This window comes from Gorilla gorilla, chromosome 1, assembly GCF_029281585.2.
Source record: "Gorilla gorilla gorilla isolate KB3781 chromosome 1, NHGRI_mGorGor1-v2.1_pri, whole genome shotgun sequence".
Taxonomy (NCBI): Eukaryota; Metazoa; Chordata; class Mammalia; order Primates; family Hominidae; genus Gorilla; species Gorilla gorilla.
The window spans coordinates 192,510,032-192,527,707 of record NC_073224.2 but is presented as its reverse complement, the minus strand read 5'-3'; the positions used below and the strand labels follow the sequence as shown (position 1 = coordinate 192,527,707).

General features: G+C 55.3%; 1 protein-coding gene and 1 long non-coding RNA gene across 2 annotated transcripts; one reads left to right on the top strand and one right to left on the bottom strand.

Moving 5' to 3' along the window:
- Positions 1 to 543: 543 nt before the first annotated feature.
- Positions 544 to 6,160, bottom strand: LOC129524022 (uncharacterized). Its single transcript, XR_008667668.2, has 3 exons — positions 5,723 to 6,160; positions 4,542 to 4,666; positions 544 to 3,053 (listed from the first exon to the last, which is right to left on the bottom strand). It is a non-coding gene; the product is annotated as an uncharacterized lncRNA (long non-coding RNA).
- Positions 6,161 to 6,566: 406 nt separating this feature from the next.
- Positions 6,567 to 9,131, top strand: FOXD2 (forkhead box D2). Its single transcript, XM_063698969.1, has 2 exons — positions 6,567 to 8,635; positions 8,956 to 9,131. Exon 1 carries the CDS (start codon positions 6,568 to 6,570, stop codon positions 8,053 to 8,055), a length of 1,488 nt encoding a protein of 495 aa, XP_063555039.1. The 5' UTR covers position 6,567; the 3' UTR covers positions 8,056 to 8,635; positions 8,956 to 9,131.
- The last annotated feature ends 8,545 nt before the right edge of the window (positions 9,132 to 17,676 follow it).

Sequence of the window (17,676 nt, the reverse complement as noted above, 5' to 3'; positions counted from 1 at the left end):
CTCCTGTTGATCTGGGGTCTCAGCAGTGCCCTCTGAGTGTATGAGCAGGAGAGGTTTCTCAGCTCCTCCTTCCCTTGGGTGGTGGTGGTGGATGGGGGAGGGTGGTATTTTCCAGAGTTGAGTCTGTTCCCAGACCCTAGCCCTGCCCGCTTGCTGATGTAAGAAATGCAGCCAACCCCTGAAATGTGAAGTCCTTCCAAGTAGCTTGATCTGGGCTGAGGATGGGAGAAAGGGTCTGGCCTCCCAGCACAGCATTGCCCTCCCTGCCTCATCCTGGAGCAATGACCACTCTCTCAGTTTCCTCCTGCATTCCCCGCTCCAGTGTGAAACCTCAATTCAGGTCTCACCCATCAAAGTGAGTTCTCCCCAGATTACCTGCTCCCCATCCAGGTGAGATGAAGAGCACCCTGGCCTGGGAAATGGTGTAGGGTTCTAGTTCCACCTCTGCTACCAGTTTGCTGTGTGATTTCGGGCAAGTCATCCCTCTCTCTGGGTCTCAATTTCCCCATCGGTGAAATTAACTTTGAAAAATCAACAGTCCAATTTTGGAATGAATAACTTCAGTCTTTATTCACTGGGGGGTGGGGTGGGGTGGGGCAGGGAACGGCATGCCCAGCATGCAACACAAGGCGTGGGTGGAGTGGATTCACAGTCTTTTTGGAGAAGAGCAGGCAGGAAGCAGGTTGGCTGTGCAGTGTGGCCTGAGAATGAGCTCAGAACAGGAAGAGGGGAAGAGGAACTGGGCTGGCCAGAAGGCTTCTTTCTGGAAGAGGCAGGACTGGAGCAGGGATTTTGAAGCGTGGGTACAGGTTGGAAAAAAAAAGCAAACATAAGCGAAGAGTGGAGTCCGGAGGTTAAAAGTCTCTGGATAACTTTTCCAAGCGAGTGGAATGGGAGTAGGGTGAGGAAAGGGTGCTTTGTCTCAGAACTAGTCCTTTAGTTCCTGACTCTGTGTGGATGAGAGGCTCCTCCAGAGGTCGCTGTTCCCCAGGAATCCATCACTAGCGTCCGCACAGCGAGGCCAGAGCTCCCACTGTTCCCCTGGCTCTGCTTCTATGAGGCTTACGCGGCTCTGCGTCTGCCCAGAGGACTCAGGGACCCGGCAATATTTCCGCCCCCACGAGGGTACTTACGGCCTTGCCAGTTACCCTGTCTGGGACTCAGAAGGGTTACACGTGAAGGTGAGCGCATGTGCATGTCTATGGTACACACAAGTCGCTATGGCTCTGCACCCTCCCTCCTGCGCTGCCCCAATTCAGGGCCCGGAAGGGCGTCCGGTTCCCGAGGTGCCACTGTGCCAGCAGGCGGCGTGTAATTGGTAGGAGGGAGGCTGCCGCTGGAGTATTCTTGGCTGTCCCTCAGTGCGATCCCTGCATGAACTCCTTTTCCATGCTACAGTCACAGATCCTCAACCCAGGCGCACCCTCACCCATCCTCATTCCCCACTAGGGTCTCGCTGCTGACTCCGAGCAGGTTTGTCGTCCCCGACCAGGTCGCAAGGCTTCAGACTCTGGGGGGAAGTCGTGGGCCTGGATGATAAGCCTTCCAGGCAGTCCTGGGTCCACTCTGTGGACACCAAGCATGAGGTCTGGAGGGGAGGACACAGGACACAGGATGCAAGACAGGCGCCCGTCACTCAGGGTCGCAATCCGCCATACAGAGCCACTGTTGTCCAGAGGACAGACACATGAGGACAGAGAAAGAGAGGCTCGGCCCAGCGGGCCGAGAAACCCACAAGAGCGCACTTAGACATGAAGTTCTCCTTCCCACATACCTGGAAGCGTCCCCCACTGCCCCTGGCCGCCTCTGCTCTCAAGAGCGTGGAGCCTTCCCTACCACTCCGGGAACTCTGTGATCTTCAGGACCGGCGGGTTTCAAGTGGCGCGGTTTTCGGTCTCTCCTGAGGTCGCAACCCTCTTCCCACGAACAACAGCCCACAGGCTCCGCAGCTCGCCTTGGTCTCAATAACCGCGCAGTACTTGGGTGCTTAAGCGAGTCCCCTACCACATAGTCCAGGGTTGGGGGCGGGGGAGATGGGGCTGGGAGGGGACAGTGGCCAGGAGTAGTGGAAAGAGAAGACGTAAATTCACTCTCGAACTTTGCCCGGCAGACGCGTGGTGGTTATCTCCGCGCCAGCGCCTGAAGTGGGCAGGTGGGCTTCAGAGTTGAAGGTGCACACACTGGAGCCCCAGTCATTTCTGTGCATGGGGAACATGTCTGAGGTCTGCCTCCGCGGGTCACAGGATCTGGAGTCTCCCGCCTCCCACCTGGGCTAAGGGAGCTGATTGCTTCTGAGCAGCCGAAGATCCGGGTGGAGAAAGGGGCCGGGAGATATACCGGCTGAGGCTAGACAGCTGTCTCGCTTTGGAGCTGCAGCTAGGTCCAGAGTGGGAAGGAGGCTCGCGCCGGCTTTGCCGCTTTCCCTGAGGGTGTCCAGTTTTGTGAATAAAATTAGAGAAGTCTGCGGGCGTAGTTCCCCAAGCCCAGCTCAGGCTTCCGTTTGCAGCCCGGCGCTGGCCGAGCTCGAACCGCTGAAAAGGGCCGCGTGCAATCGTTCCGCTGTGCCTCAGGACAAACTCCGCTTCAAGCCAGTGCCGCTCTCCGGCAGTTTCCTGATTGACTTAATTAGATCCGCATAATCGCTGGAGGGCTTTTCTTTCCCAGAGCCGAGAACAGCTCATTTATGGGGACCAAAAGGAAGAGAGGGAGAGACGACCCGGACGCCACTGATAGCAACGTACTCTTCGCAAAAAACATTCAATAACTAGTGGAAAAGCCCAACAGGCATCCCTCTCCGCCCGCCAACGCTTCCTCCCAATTGTTCCGGGCTGCACGAGGGAGATGGCCGGGCCGTGGAACAGATGCAGAAGGAGGCCCGGCACGACCAGAGACGCTGCAACCAAGACCTGCAGAGCGTGTGGCTTCCCGCTCTTTGGCGGCTGCAGCAGGCATGGTGCTGGAGCCCAAGGCTTCTGGGAAAGGGTCCAGGTTTTCGCGGAGGGAGCGACGGACTCACGCGGGATCGCAGGCACTGCTGCAAGACGCCGAACAGGCTGAGCCGGCAGGCGAAAGAAGCAAGGGTCACAGAAGAAGCAAAGAAAACGAAATAAATTCCGAATCCCGCGGTGGCCCTTCTCCCAGTCCCCAGTGCGCTTTCTCCTGACACTGTTGAAAACAAACTGGCCCAGAACCTTGGAAGGGATGAGAGGCTACTAGAAATCCCTCTATACAGAGAGGAGCTCGGTTAGAGAAACAGCTATTTGGATAAACAGAGGGGTTCTGGGCTGGGAACCCGGACACGTAGGTCCAACCCAGCTTAGCGCCCCTCAAAAGCCTGACAAGTAACATGATCTCCTGGACCTCAGTTTCCGCTCCTGTAAAAAGTATGTATGTGAAGGGTCTGGAGTCTCCCTCCCCAGCCCTGCAGAGCAGAAGCTGGGGATTCTGTACTCCCCTTCCCCAGTGTAGGTCTCAGTAGCAGTGAATGTGCAGCAAGGCCAGGCAGAGGCAAGGGCTGGCTGCCGTAGCTGCTTGGTAGAACTTCTTGTCTGAAGCAGGAAATTTGGGCAGCAAGTGCCCTGGCTAGTCTCACCCTGACCAAAGCCTGGGGAGCCAGGGGAGTGCTGGCAAGGAAGGAAGCTACTGGTTCCCATTTGCTGTTTTAGAAAGCAGGACATTCAGGCCGGGCAGGGTGGCTCACGCCTGTAGTCCCAGCACTTTGGGAGGCCGAGGCGGGTGGATCACCTGAGGTAGGGAGTTTGAGACCAGCCTGACCAACATGGAGAAACCTCCTCTCTACTAAAAACACAAAATTAGCCGGGCATGTTGGTGCATGCCTGTAATCCCAGCTATTTGGGAGGCTGAGGCAGGAGAATCATTTGAACCTGGGAGGCTGAGGTTGTGGTGAGCTGCTGAGATCAGGCCATTTTACTCCAGCAGGGGGGCAACAAGAGCGAAACTCTGTCAAAAAAAAAAAAAAAAAAAAAAAAAAAAAGAAAAAAAGAAAGAAAAAGAAAAAAAAGAAATGAGGACATTCAGAAGGTGAAATGGAGTAGGATGACGCCAACACTGTTTTTCTCTCCACTTGTTTAGATACTAGCAGAGTTGAGCTGGGTTGGAGTTGGTGTGTGGTCCATGGTGTGGGGTATCTGTGAGTGGGGTTCTGGGAGTGTGAGACAGATATCCATGTAGTCAAGAGCAAGCTTGAGGTATGTGTAGGGTTGCCAGATAAAATAAATCTGCTAAATCTAGCAACCCTAGGTATGTGAGTTTACTTGGACTCATGCAAGAAGCTTCTCTCCAAGACCTTTTTCCCCGGACAGTCTGTCACCCAGGAAATTCCAATTCCAGGGCTACTAGTCCATGTCCAATTTGCTGTCCATGGTTTGAGGACGAGATTTCTCTTTTTTCCAATGACAGTTTATGCTGGAACAGCACATTAAATGGATCCCCTTGGTCAGAGGTCCCAGAGGGGGCCCAGGCAACTTCCTCTCAAAGGACATGAGTAGTTAGACCTGCCTTCCATTTTTTTCTGCCCTTACCTTGGGGGGATGAAGAACTCTATTTTGAGGATTCTGTGAAAAGGGTTGCAACCCAACTCTGTTCTATTTCTTTGCAGGAGCCTGGGTGAGTTCTTTCCCCCTATCCTGGGCCTCTGTAGCTCCATCTGTGGAATGGGAGAGTTGGATTAACACCAGGCTATCCCGTAGATTGGAGGCTGCTGTTAGATGAAACTGCAAAGTGTTCTCAGTACCCTTTCCTAAATGGCCTAGAATATGGCTACACTTATACATCAGTTCTGAGGTAGGTGTTACTAGCCTCATTTTTACAAAGGCAGAAACAAAGCGCAAAGAACCTTGCCCAAGGTGACAGACAGGGTAAGTAGTGAAGGCAGGATTGGAACCCCAGGAGCCTGACTTAAGGTCGCTGCTCTTAACTACTATGCAGACCAGGAAACTGAGGCTCCGAAGCGGGGAAGTCACCTAATGAGGGTCACACAGCCTTGCTACAGCGGAGGCAGCTGGGATTCCGGCCTCGCACGCCCGAGCTTTGGCCACTGTGCGGCGCTGTCGGGGCAGCAGCCCAGGCATCCGCTCAGTTCCTGCTCACGTCCAGCGCCCATCTCCCCTTCCGTGGCCCAGAGGCTGAAATGGGCCCAATCTGTGTTGAAGCTGCTTGTTTCTGGGTCCTGGAGGGAGGCCGGGGGAGAAAGGGGTCTAATAGGATGGGCAGGAACCCGGCTAGCGAGAAACAAGGCACAGGGCCAACCTTAGTTGCACAAGACTTTTGAGAGATGAAGGCAACACTTGGTGGAGGTCAGGGTTCACTGAGGGGGTGTCGGGCAGGGGGCGGAGGAGGTCCTGCCGCCTGTCGGTGGGGCCCAGAACCCTGGGAGCCAGGAAGGTGGGGGGTGTCCAGTCCTCAGGGCAACTGGGGCCAGGGAGAGGGGAGGGAGAAATTAAGCGGATTCCCAGACCCATGAACAGACATCCAGACAAATGCCGTTTCCACAGAGACTCACGGAGAGTGAGATAGTCACAGAGACTGAGACAAACGGATGCCGAGATCGAGAGGGTCGGAGAACAGGCAAACTCGGAGTAGTAGACCGGCCCGCGCCCCGGGAACGCGGCCACAGCGGCCGGCGCTCTGCCCGGCCTCTCCGCGCGGAGAGGGGTGGCGGGCCCGACAGCGGAGGGAGGAGAGGGCGCCGCCGCAATCTCACCTCTCCCAGGCCCAAGGCTGCGGGCGCCAAGTTCGCTCCTGGTGATCACTCGAATGCGTCTCCCCTCGGGCTGGAAGCCGTGCGGGCTCGGGTGAGCGCCGGCGGGCCGCGCTGGAGCGGCGTGGGTCCCGGCGTCTCAGCCTCGCGCTCCCACTGCGCTTCGGCCCGGTGGCCCGGGCGCCGCCTTGGGGAGAGGACGGGTGGGGACCGCTACCACTTCCCTGGCTGCGGCTGGCGCCCGAGTGAGCCTTAACATCCAGGGGCTGAGCGTTCTGAAGGCGGCGGCTTCAGGGAGCACACGGTGCAGGAGCGGCGGCGAAGACAAGGGCCCGCCTCGGGCCACTCGAGCCCAGCTCCCGCCGCGGCGGCGGTTTGTTCCCGCCGGGTCCCTCAGCGGAGGCGCTACGCCCGCCCCTGCCGCCTCGCCCCACCCCGCCCAGGGAGCTCCGCCCTAACCCGCGGCTCTTCCGCCTTAGGCAGCCGCTAGGCGGGAGGGACAATCCCCACCACCAACCACTGCCACCCCGAGGGGACTAGGGGCTGAGGCCCGCCCAGGTAAGGGAAAGCCTCAGCTCCTTCCGTTGCGCCCCAGCGGCGGGTCCCAGCTCGGATTCCCGGGGTAGTGGCGGGGGCCGCCGGCGGGTCGTGCCCTGGAAGGTGAGCGCGGCCGAGCTGGGCCGCCAGGGGGCGCTGCGGAGCCGGGGGACACCCCTCCCTGCCTGCCTCAGTCCCCCGCCCCCTCCCCGCCCGCGCGCAAAACGCACTCGCCCCAGAGGCAGCGCGGCCGAGCCCGAGCCGCTGCCGGAGCGGAGCCGGAGAGTGGCGGCGGCGGCGGCAGCGGCACCATGACCCTGGGCAGCTGCTGCTGCGAGATCATGTCCTCCGAGAGCTCCCCGGCCGCGCTGTCCGAGGCCGACGCAGACATAGACGTGGTGGGCGGCGGCAGCGGGGGGGGGGAGCTCCCAGCTCGCTCCGGGCCCCGCGCCCCCCGGGACGTGCTCCCCCACGGCCACGAGCCTCCCCCGGAGGAAGCCGAGGCAGACTTAGCCGAGGACGAGGAGGAGTCGGGTGGCTGCTCGGACGGCGAGCCCCGCGCTCTGGCGTCCCGGGGGGCGGCGGCCGCAGCGGGGAGCCCGGGGCCAGGCGCGGCGGCGGCCCGCGGCGCAGCGGGGCCCGGGCCGGGACCGCCGTCGGGGGGCGCGGCGACGCGGAGCCCGCTGGTGAAGCCGCCCTATTCGTACATCGCGCTCATCACCATGGCCATCCTGCAGAGCCCCAAGAAGCGGCTGACGTTGAGCGAGATCTGCGAGTTCATCAGCGGCCGCTTCCCCTACTACCGGGAGAAGTTCCCCGCCTGGCAGAACAGCATCCGCCACAACCTCTCTCTCAACGACTGCTTCGTCAAGATCCCCCGCGAGCCGGGCAACCCGGGCAAGGGCAACTACTGGACGCTGGACCCGGAGTCGGCGGACATGTTCGACAACGGCAGCTTCCTGCGGCGCCGCAAGCGCTTCAAGCGGCAGCCCCTGCCGCCGCCGCACCCACACCCGCATCCTCACCCGGAGCTGCTGCTGCGTGGCGGGGCCGCGGCGGCGGGGGACCCCGGCGCTTTCCTGCCCGGCTTCGCTGCCTACGGCGCCTACGGCTACGGCTACGGGCTGGCTCTCCCGGCCTACGGCGCACCCCCGCCGGGGCCGGCCCCGCACCCGCACCCGCACCCGCACGCCTTCGCTTTCGCCGCGGCAGCCGCCGCCGCTCCTTGCCAGCTGTCGGTACCCCCAGGCCGCGCCGCCGCGCCTCCACCCGGACCTCCGACGGCCTCGGTGTTCGCAGGCGCGGGATCGGCCCCAGCTCCTGCGCCTGCCTCAGGCTCGGGCCCGGGCCCGGGCCCCGCAGGCCTGCCCGCCTTCCTGGGCGCGGAGCTGGGCTGCGCCAAAGCCTTCTACCCGGCGTCCCTGAGCCCTCCCGCAGCCGGCACCGCGGCGGGTCTGCCCACCGCACTTCTGCGCCAGGGCCTCAAGACGGACGCGGGCGGTGGTGCAGGCGGCGGGGGCGCCGGGGCAGGGCAGAGGCCTTCCTTCTCTATAGACCACATCATGGGCCACGGTGGCGGCGGGGCAGCACCCCCGGGCGCCGGCGAGGGCTCTCCGGGACCGCCATTCGCGGCAGCCGCGGGTCCTGGGGGCCAAGCCCAGGTCTTGGCCATGCTGACTGCTCCGGCCCTGGCTCCCGTTGCTGGCCACATTCGCCTCTCGCATCCCGGGGACGCGCTGCTGTCCTCAGGGTCCCCGTTTGCCAGCAAAGTCGCCAGCCTTAGTGGCTGCCACTTCTGACCGCAGCAGGCCCAGGGCCGGTTAGGTCCGCACCCCTCAGCCTCTCCCGGGAGTTCCTGCGGTCCCAGCGGAACTCAGGGAGTCTATTTATGAAGTCTCCAGACCTTGGGCCGGCACGCGTGACACGGCACTTCAGGCTCCACGCACAGAATCTCGCAGATAGTTGGGACTAAGCGGGCTCTATCGCTCAGGGCGACAGGCCCGGGGCTACGCGAAGAAGTCGCAGGCCAAGATTCTTTACAGTTTGAGAAATAAAAGCAGGGGGGTGGGGGCTTCGTTTTTTTCCCTGCCTCTGCGCCTCTCGGCGAACACATTCCGGGAGAGATGCCTGGCCAGGCTCCACGGATCCCGCCAGAAACACCAACAGAGGGTCTCCCTTTCTGCCTTTCCCATCTCACTTCTTCCCCAACGTTGAGACCCTGCTTGTCCAATGTTATAATTTAAAGACATCTATTATCTGCTTTGTGCTTAAAAGAAAAATTCAACCTTTTTTTTTTTTTTTTTTTTTGCTGTTCTCCAAGGAAGTTCGTTTCCTCTGAAGCCTAAACCAGTGTCTACGCAGGCGGAGCTGAACGGAGAGGTGAAGCAGGGGGTCTTTATATTCCCTGCAGAAACCCTGGATCCCACTCCACTGAGGAAAATCCTTTCTCTTTTGTGTTTGGGTGCTTTTAAAGGAATTTCTTTCCTTTCCCTTGGCTGGCTGGGTCCAGCCATCTCCGGCCAGCAACCCTGTCAGTGTTCCACCCTGTCCCAGGCCCTGTGATATTTATTGTGGCTAAAGGCAATGAGATTGGGTGGAAGAGAAGGGTCTGGGCCAGGGACTGGAGAGGTGGGGGTGGAGTGGGCAAGGGCACACCCTGTGGCAGGGGGTCCTATAATTTTGTGTAAATATCTGTACAGCGGGCTGCTCTCGGCGTTCTCTGTCCACTGGGTGTGCATTGATTTAAACTTCTCCACTGTGGGGAAACTCTGTGAAATCGTCTGATGGTCTGTGTGGAAGAAAAGAAAAATTTGTCTACCCCCTATTCCCCATTGGTGTCAATTGAATAAATGTATGTGAACTTCAGCAGTCACCAGCTCTGTCTGCTTGCCTGCACTCCCTTGCCCCTGATGGGGCTCTCCCAGAAAAGCTTAGCTCCCCAGCAGAGGGGGAGTGAGGAAAGGCCCCTGGGCAGCCCAAGCAGGCAGAGAGGGGTTTGAGCTTAGAGGATGCAAGGGGCACCTTGGTCTTGGCCTTCAGCTGTTAATGAGGCTGAATCTCTGGGAAGCCTGTGGCCTCTCCAGCACTTTCATTTTCGTTCTAGTCCTAAGAAGGTTGTTGCCTGGAGTTTTGCCTGGGGTTGTGTTTCCAATGCACCTGAGGATTCTCATGTCCTTCTAGTTTGGATGTTGGCATGGCCTGGGCAGATCTGGGTGCTAAGGGTTCATGAACACTCTACCCAGTAAGTACAATTTAAGGTGAATATATCTGGTGATGTGTACTCTGTATGCCTCTGTTTCTGAGTGAAGCGCTTTTATGGAACTTTTGATTCGTTTTTGTGTTTGTCTGGGTTGGCACAGCTCCTTGCTTTTTGTTTGTGTGTGTGTGTGAATTGTATTTCAGAATATCTGCATTATTATTTCTATGTATGTTGGTGAACATGTCTTTGTGTGTGTTTGTGATTCTCAGTTGCTGTCTTTCTGTCTCTGAGAGGAGACAGGTTTCTCCCTGGCGGCTTTAGGGCCTTGTCTGGAATCCCCTCTCCCCCCCACCCCCTAACACATGTAACAGAGTAAAAGGCTTGGACTGGGGACTGTGAAACCTTTCTTTCCTCCAGCCCAAGAGGGTTAGAGGGGCACTATGAGCCGAATGAAAGAGTCAGTGGAGTAACACTCAAGGTAAAACTTCCCATCCCTTGAGCCAGACTCATAGCTGGAAGCTACTGCCTGAGTACAAATCCATTGGTCTGGTTGGAGTCTTCCATAAACCCATTGAGTCTCCCAGCTCTCTGCCTATGCCTGGGACTCCCAGTGGCCAGACTTGCCAGTGTGTTGAGTGAGAGGTGATCTTTGGGTGAAGCAGAGATGATTGCTTAGCTCTTTTCTCTGTATATTCCAGTGAGATTATAGGAGAGGAGAAACAGAGGTGCAAGAGGCTGTGTAGACTTCACAGAAAACAGACACATGTTGAGGGCAAGGGTTGGGAGATGAAGTGACAGACAGAGAAGGAAGAAGACACGGTCAGAGACCCAGATGCAGGGAACTTGAAAGAGGTGAGCCACACAGGCCTCTTCAGCTAGGATCCCTGCAGCTGGCAATAGTAGAAAAGAAGGAAGAGGTGGAGGACTGAGACCACTGTAGAAAGGGTGTCAAAATCAGGATTAGGGTGGGAAGAACACACCAGAGCTGGGGAAGGGTTGTTTGGCATTCCCAAGTCTCTCATCGCCTTCACCAGTGGAGAAGAGATGAGGCTCAAGGTGCAAAGAGTACACGCAGTCCCTCTGCCAGAGGCAAGGCAACCCTCTCCTTGTTGAGAGACTGTGGAAGTGGAGGGAGGTCAAACGGAGTGGGCCACCTTCCCACCATTTTATCAAATGGTCCAGGCAAAGTAAGGTTAGATTGGATGGTATAAAGGGAGAAACGTCTGCTGATACTGGGATGAAGGTCTCTGGCTGGTTGCTTCGTCTACTTAAATTTCTCTGAGTTTAATTTCGTTTATTTTCACTTGAGGAAGGGTGACTGTGACTGAAGGAACATGCACCCACACAAGTGAGCATGTGTGTGTGTGTGTGTGTGTGTGTGTGTGTGCTGTCAGTAAAGCACTTTGTAGCTATGTGATCTCATTTACAATGAATATGTCACTCCCAGATATTAGATCGGAGGTTTACGTAAAAGATTTATTAATTGGTTTTTCCTCTTTAGAGGAGAAAATTAAGTCAGCCAGAATTATGTCTGATGGTGGATGGTTGGATGAGATACTTCCACAACTGCTATTTATAGGAGAAGCAGCAGACCCTTGTGTGTGTGTGTGTGTGTGTGTGTGTGTGTGTGTGTGTGTGAATTTATCTGAGCATATTGCTTGGTGTCTATGTGTGTTGGAGGATCCATATCAGGAAAAGGTAGAAAAAAGAGGACTGGGGAACAAGAGCAAGATGTACCCTTATAGGGGCTTCTAGGGATCTTGGAGCTCCAGACCCATGACTCAGATCCCAGTTTCTCAGTGGGCCAAGAAGGGTAGACCTGAGCCAGAGAAGATTGTGGTCTGAGGACCGGGAGTCAGAGAGAAGCCACTGATGCCCAGCTGGCCTTGAAAAATACCCAGAAAGGGAATCGCTGCGGGAGCTCCCCAGGCTCCAGATGCTGAAGGCAGAGAAGAAGGGAGGGTATTTAGAGTTTGGGGCTCCTTTAGGTTGTCTTTGTGGGGAACCTGTTAGGAGCTGGGAAGGGCCCATTTGGGATCTGGACTTCAAGGCAAAGGGTGAGGGAGTTTCAGGATTTGTATGGTAGAATCCTCCTGGATGTTTGTTAATTCCTCCTGACTGGAAGGGCCTAATGGGTGACCCCTCCCAAACTATGGGTGCATAGGGTAGGTGTTCAGTTTAAGGAGGCTCACTAGGCATCCTGGGAGGAGAAACAGGCTATCCCATCTGGAGGGTCTCCTGTAGGTTCCGTCTGTGCTTGGGTGGAGGGAACTGAGGTTCTGCTGCCCTGCAGGCCCCAACAATCAGTGACAATAATAGGAAAATATTCAGGGCATACCTTCATCTCTCTAAGGTGAGAAAAAAAGAAGGTAGGAAATCGGCCTGGGGTTCAGAGAGTGCTGCTGAGAGCGGGCAGTTTAAAGGGAAAGAAAATTGGCGAATTTCACTGGTCAATTTCACTTCATTTCGTTCAATTTCGTTCAATTTCATTCCTTTTCATCCAGCGCCGGGAGGCCCGAGGCCACAAGGAAGGGGAGGGGGTCTTTCCGGGCGAATTTCCCTCATCTTGTAGATTTACTTTCTAGGGCTGTGAAGAACAGCCTTGATTCTGAAACTTTGACGTACGTTTTTCAGCCGCCGCTAAGAGCAGACATTTTATTTTATTGAAGGGTATTTGGTTTGGGTGATCGAAGCACATCGGTGAGACTCTCCGCACTTCTCTCTTGCAGCCCAATTAAAGCGGTTAATTCTTTTCACCGCTTATTCCTCCCCATCTTTCTTTCTTTCTCCTGGGGCTCCTCGGACCACCCAGGAGCCGGAGTTGAGGTGGGGGCGGACACTTCCCCTCCATATCCAATTTGTTCTCGCCACAGCGGGCGCGTCTTCGTGGTTACAAAGCGCTTTTTCCCTGATGACTTTTTTCCCCTTTTCAAAAACACTTCTTTCTCCCCCCTTCAACTAGCAACCCTCCCCAGGCCCACCCCTCCTCCCTCTCCGCTCCGGTTTATTTAAACTTCGCCTCCTCCAGCGCCGCCGCAGCGCGCACTTAATGAAGTTGAAGGCTCGGTGAGCCCGGGTGAAGAGGGTTTGGAATCTGTTGAAAGGGGCGTTTTGTGACACTGATTGGGGCGGGGGCGGGGGCAGTCGCGGACCAGACAATGACCGACCAGGCGGGTTTTCCTGCGCACAGGGTCAGGCGAATAAAGGCGCCGACGCTGTTTAAACGAAGGACCCTGTAAGAGAAAGGGAGAAAAGATTTTGTGTGTGGAGCGTGCCTCGTAAGGTTTCGTGCTTAGGAGAAGTTGGGAGGAGGCAGCTCGCCTAGAGTCTTTACGGACCGAATTCGGAGTTTATTTCGAACACTATGCATCAAGCCAAAGAAAAGCGGGGCCAGTTTGGGTTTGCGCCTAACTTAATTCCGATACGTGCGTCAAAAGGTTGTGTAGGCTGGGGCCTGGGGAGGCGTTCAGGAGGGCCAACCAGGACGATGACATCCAGCCCACATTTGTCTCTGTGGCTGACGCTCTGAGGTTTGGCGCTCTGGAGAAACGTTGAAAGAAAACTAAAGATGGGCAGTGGTCGGGCAGGATAACTCATCCTCCTAAAGCGTTTGTGAGCAAAACAAATGTTGATTGGGTTTTTTGGAGCGGAATTACTCTGTTCTTTAAGGTCGGCGCAGACACGTACCAGCAGAGAACCTGTAGACAGGACAGAGGTTTCCACCTCTAGGTTCGGGAACGGATTTTTCCGCGGGCTAGTGGGCGCGGCGCGGCGCAGGGCGGAGCGGGCACCGCCTCCTTCCGTAGTGGAGCGAGAGCTGCCGCTCGAGGCTGAGGCCGCTCCGGAGGCCTGGAGGCTTCGGACTGCTGGACTAGTGGGGAAGGAAGGCGGTTTCCTCCGCAGCGCCCCGGTGCTGCACTCCGCACCGTCACCTTCTGGGTTGTTTCTGGCGCTCCCTCTGCTCTCAGCCTCGAGTCCTGGGTCCCTGCGCAGCGCTGTCTTTTCGCTCCACGCGGACTCTGAGCGGAAGTCGCTCGCTGTCCGCGACTTTGCATTTCTCCTGCAGCAGGGGTCTCTACCCGGTGCCTTCCTCCCGGCACGCTAGCCTCCTCGCCGAAATTTCGTCGTCCCGGAGTCGGTAACCGAGTCCCAGGCTTTACTGCCACTCCACTCCCTGCTCGGTTATTTAAGAGATACGCGGCTTCCGAGGGGTTTTCATCAGACCCCGCAAGTGCGCTCGGCTGGGAAGGATGCGCTCCGAGGCCGCTACAGGGGTTCCGCGCGTTTCACCACGGAAGCCCGGGCATTTGAGATCTGTGCTCAGTTCTCTAGGTGTTGGAAAGTTGCCTCAGGCTGCTTTCATCTCTGGGGCATTTCTGTCTACGCAGGCAGAAGGATCTTTGGAATTGCAGTTGCATGGATCTTAGTTCTGGAAAGGGCGAATCATTGGGGGAACAAAAAATTCAAATCCGTCCTTTTGATTCCTAAAAATCACTGCAGACCTGAAAAGTGCATTTCGAGTTATCTGTGTAGACACTGCCGGTGTGTGTGTGGTGGCGGAGGGTGGGGTAAGCGCCGAGGGTACAGGAGGAGTGGACTTTATTGTTCACATTAACTCACCGGTGCTTACAGAGGACCCTCGATTCGCGACCCCCTCCCCCAGCAGGTATCTGTGCAGTTCGGACTCCTGGGCTTAGATGCCCCATCCCGTTCAGATGCAAATGTGCTGGGTTCGGGTTGAGTGTGAGGAATCCAACTCCCCACCCCCACCCCGGCCCACACCTTCCTTCCCCTACACCCCTTCTGGGCCTTTTGGGTTCCTACCTCAACTTTGAGTTGCCTATACAGCTTTTTGAGATAGGTCTCGCCTCCTCAACAGTCATCATAGTCAAAGAGGGCAACTAGTGAGGCTATTGCGTGAATTAGCCTTCGACCCAGACTGCAGGAGCTTGGGGGTTCTGAGGACAGCACGGCTCTACTTTCCACTTTGGAGTGGAACCTACCTGGCGGGGGTCACACAGCAGATAGTTTGTGCAGCTGGGAAGATGAGCCCTGGACCCGAATGGTATGAGGATATGTATCCTAAGGCCAGCTTTGGTCCCAGTTCACTGGGTGCCGGCTGCCCCAGCCAGCTATGGTTTGCAGAGCCCGAAGGCAGGCAGGAGGATCGCAGATCGAAGATCTGCAAGGACTGAGGATCGTTCCTAGTGTCTGTTTGGAAGCCCATGGGTCTTGCAATACGAGGGCAGACAAACTACGAAGCGGGTTCCAGATTCCGATGAGCCACACGACCTCTCCGGCCCCTGATCTGAGCACCCCTCACCTTGGTCCATCTGCTGACCATCTAAAATGTGTAAGCCCAGCGTCAGGGCTCAGCGTGTGACCAAGAACAGTTTTTCTGTTTGAGGAGTTACCTGATAATGCTCAAACACAGGCGAGTTAATTTGTCCCCAACTCTGGAGATCTTTTTCCTGTCTGGCTCCTTCTTTCCTTCCTTAAATATTTAGTGAGCACCTACTGTATGCTGGGCATTGTCCTGGAGGTACAAGCAGTGAACCTCTGCCTGGCATCATTACAAGCAATCTAACTTGGTAGTTGAGAAACCAAAGAAATATATAATGATCGACTATCACCATATTTGAAGTAAAAAAAAAAAAAAAAAAGAACTTTGGTGTTTTAAGGGTTAAGTTTGTAGCTTTTCACTTTATCATGATGGCTGCAGGTATCACAGCCCATAGATGTGTGCCTTCTGGGTGTTTGGGGTCTGTGACTGTGTTTATGCTTGTGTGTGAGAGGGTATGGATATGCATCAGTGTGTGCAGGAGAATGTGCTTAGGGGTGAAGATTGATGAATGACTATGTGTGTGCTAAGGTATACTTGTGATGTATCAGTGTGAGTCTGTGAGTACAGTAAGTCTCCCTGGCTGTCTTGGGCAGAGGCTGGAGAAATGTGAGTGAAGAGGATTGGAGTGGAAGGGTTAGGAATGAGTCCCTGCCTGAGTTCCCAGCCTATTCCTCTGTTCCTTAACAAAAATTAGGACGTATCCTTCTTCCAGCTTCCTTCCCTACTGCAGACAAGGATGGGAACATGGAGCACAAAGTGAAGGTGCCAATGGAGTGCAGTGAGGGCAGCAGTGGAGCAGTCAGCCCTCCTCCCAAGATTCTTCCCTCTTACCTTTCCCGCTATGTCCAGCCCCTGCAGCCTGCCTGGGGGTCAGGATCCAGGTTGTTCCAGAGCAGCTGAGAGGCTCCATTGTGTGGCCTTGGACCTGTTCTCTGGCCTGGTGCTGCTAGCCCCCTCCCCTCTAGACCACACAGAGGGTCTTGGCTACTGTCCTAGGTGACTGTGGAGTCTTCTCTTCCATTGCCAGAAAACTGGCTTATATCAAGGATGCAGGTGCAGGCTGTAGAGCCTGAAATGCCAGAGCTTGCAGGGTCTCTAAGGCTAACATTGTATGGGAAACTGGTCTAGAGGGGGTGAGCGGTGGCATTTGCCCAGAGTTGCTCAGCAGGATCCTAGATATAAAGTTGGACCCTGCAGCATCTAGGCACTAACATAGAAAATTAACATAGACAATTAACATAGACAAATAACATAGACAATAGACACTGGTCCAGATCTTTTCCTTTTATTTTTAGTCGATGCATAATAATTGTAGTAAATAATTTACTACAATTATTACAACCCCACAAATATGGGATTTAATTGTATGTAAATTCCATATTTGTGGTATGCAGAATGATATTTCATACATGCATACAATATGTAACAATCAAATAAGGGTAATTAGCATAACTCTCACCTCAAACACTTATCATTTCTTTTTGTTGTGAACATTAGAAATCCTCTTCTAGGTTTTTGAAGATAGATAATAAATTATTGTTAACTATATCTACCCTACAGTGCTATGGAACACTAGAACTTGTTTCTCCTACCTTGCTGCAATTTTGTTTTCATTAAGGTATAGCTATTTTGAGGAAACTAAAAACTTAGCATCTCCTCTTGTCTCTAGGGAAATCTCAAATGTCACCTGGGCTGTCAATGCTTCTGAATGCCCCTTCCTTCCTAAAGGCAGGATGGGAGTAAGGTCAAGATCAAGGTGAAGGATAGCAGACAATTATCCAGATAAATCAGGCATGGAATAGATCACCTTTAGGTGAGAGAGGTGCTCGTGGCTTTAGGGAGAAGTGTAAGTTAGCAAGAGCGTCTGGCACTCCACTTTCCCCAGGGTTCCTGGGCTGAGAGAGGTGGCCAAATTCTCCTCCTAGCCCTAGGCAGAGCAGAAGGTCCAGCGCCAGTGACCCCCTTGGAGGAGAGGAAGGGGTAGGGGAATGGTCAGAGTTTGCCAGTGAATGTCTCTAGTTTTCGGATCTTCCAGTGTGGTGGCTTCCCTGCCTCTTTTGCTTCCGTGAGTCTGTTGGAGAATCTGTCTGTCAGTTGGCCCACTGGAGTGCTCCAAGCCTTGCTTCCCTCACCCCACCTGACTCTAGGCCTTTTATAAAGTGAAGAATAAACAAAGAAAATCTGGGCCACTCAGGTCCCAGGCAGCTTTGGTTGGAGCCATTCCTTCCTGGGTCAGATATGCTGACCAAGCTTCAGGGCTTTGGGGGGTGTATGTGTGTGTGTGTGTGTGTGTGTGTGTGTGTGTGTGTAGGCTCAAGTGTAGCATTAGGAATTCTGAATTACACTTACCTCTGGAAGCTACCAGGGCTTTTTGGTGCCTCTTTCCACTCCTCCTGGATTTTTACCTTAGCACCTACCCTGAAGATACTTATCTAATATTGGGAGTAGAGAAGGGGAGGAGGTGAGAAGATTCCTGATTCTTGCTGGGGTGCTGACTGTGTCCTTGGGCAAATCCTCCCCCTATCCCTACTGGGCCTCCATTTCTCTGTCTCAGAAATGGATCTGGGGAAAGTTAGCCTGGACTCACCTCCTGGGTCTGTGGTCAGTGGCTGCTTCCCAGCTCCTCCCTCTAGTCTGCTGAACAGCTCATGCCCCTCCCACAGCTGTCGCTCTGCAGCAAGGGTGCTGGATGGGACAGTGCTGGACTTTGGAGACATCTCAGGAGCAGCCTCAGGACTTCTACCATAGCTGCCTACTTACTGGGAGCTTGGCTCACTTCCTTTCTGGATCTAAGAGGCTTCCACGTGGGACCCAGGGCTTTTTCCTTCCCTGGCAGGGCCATGGAGGGGTGGCCAAATCTCTGTGTATGTTTTGGTT

Coding starts and splice junctions, on each gene's coding strand:
- FOXD2 (XM_063698969.1), top strand. CDS start 6,568: ATGACCCTGGGCAGCTGCTGCTGCGAGATCATGTCCTCCGAGAGCTCC.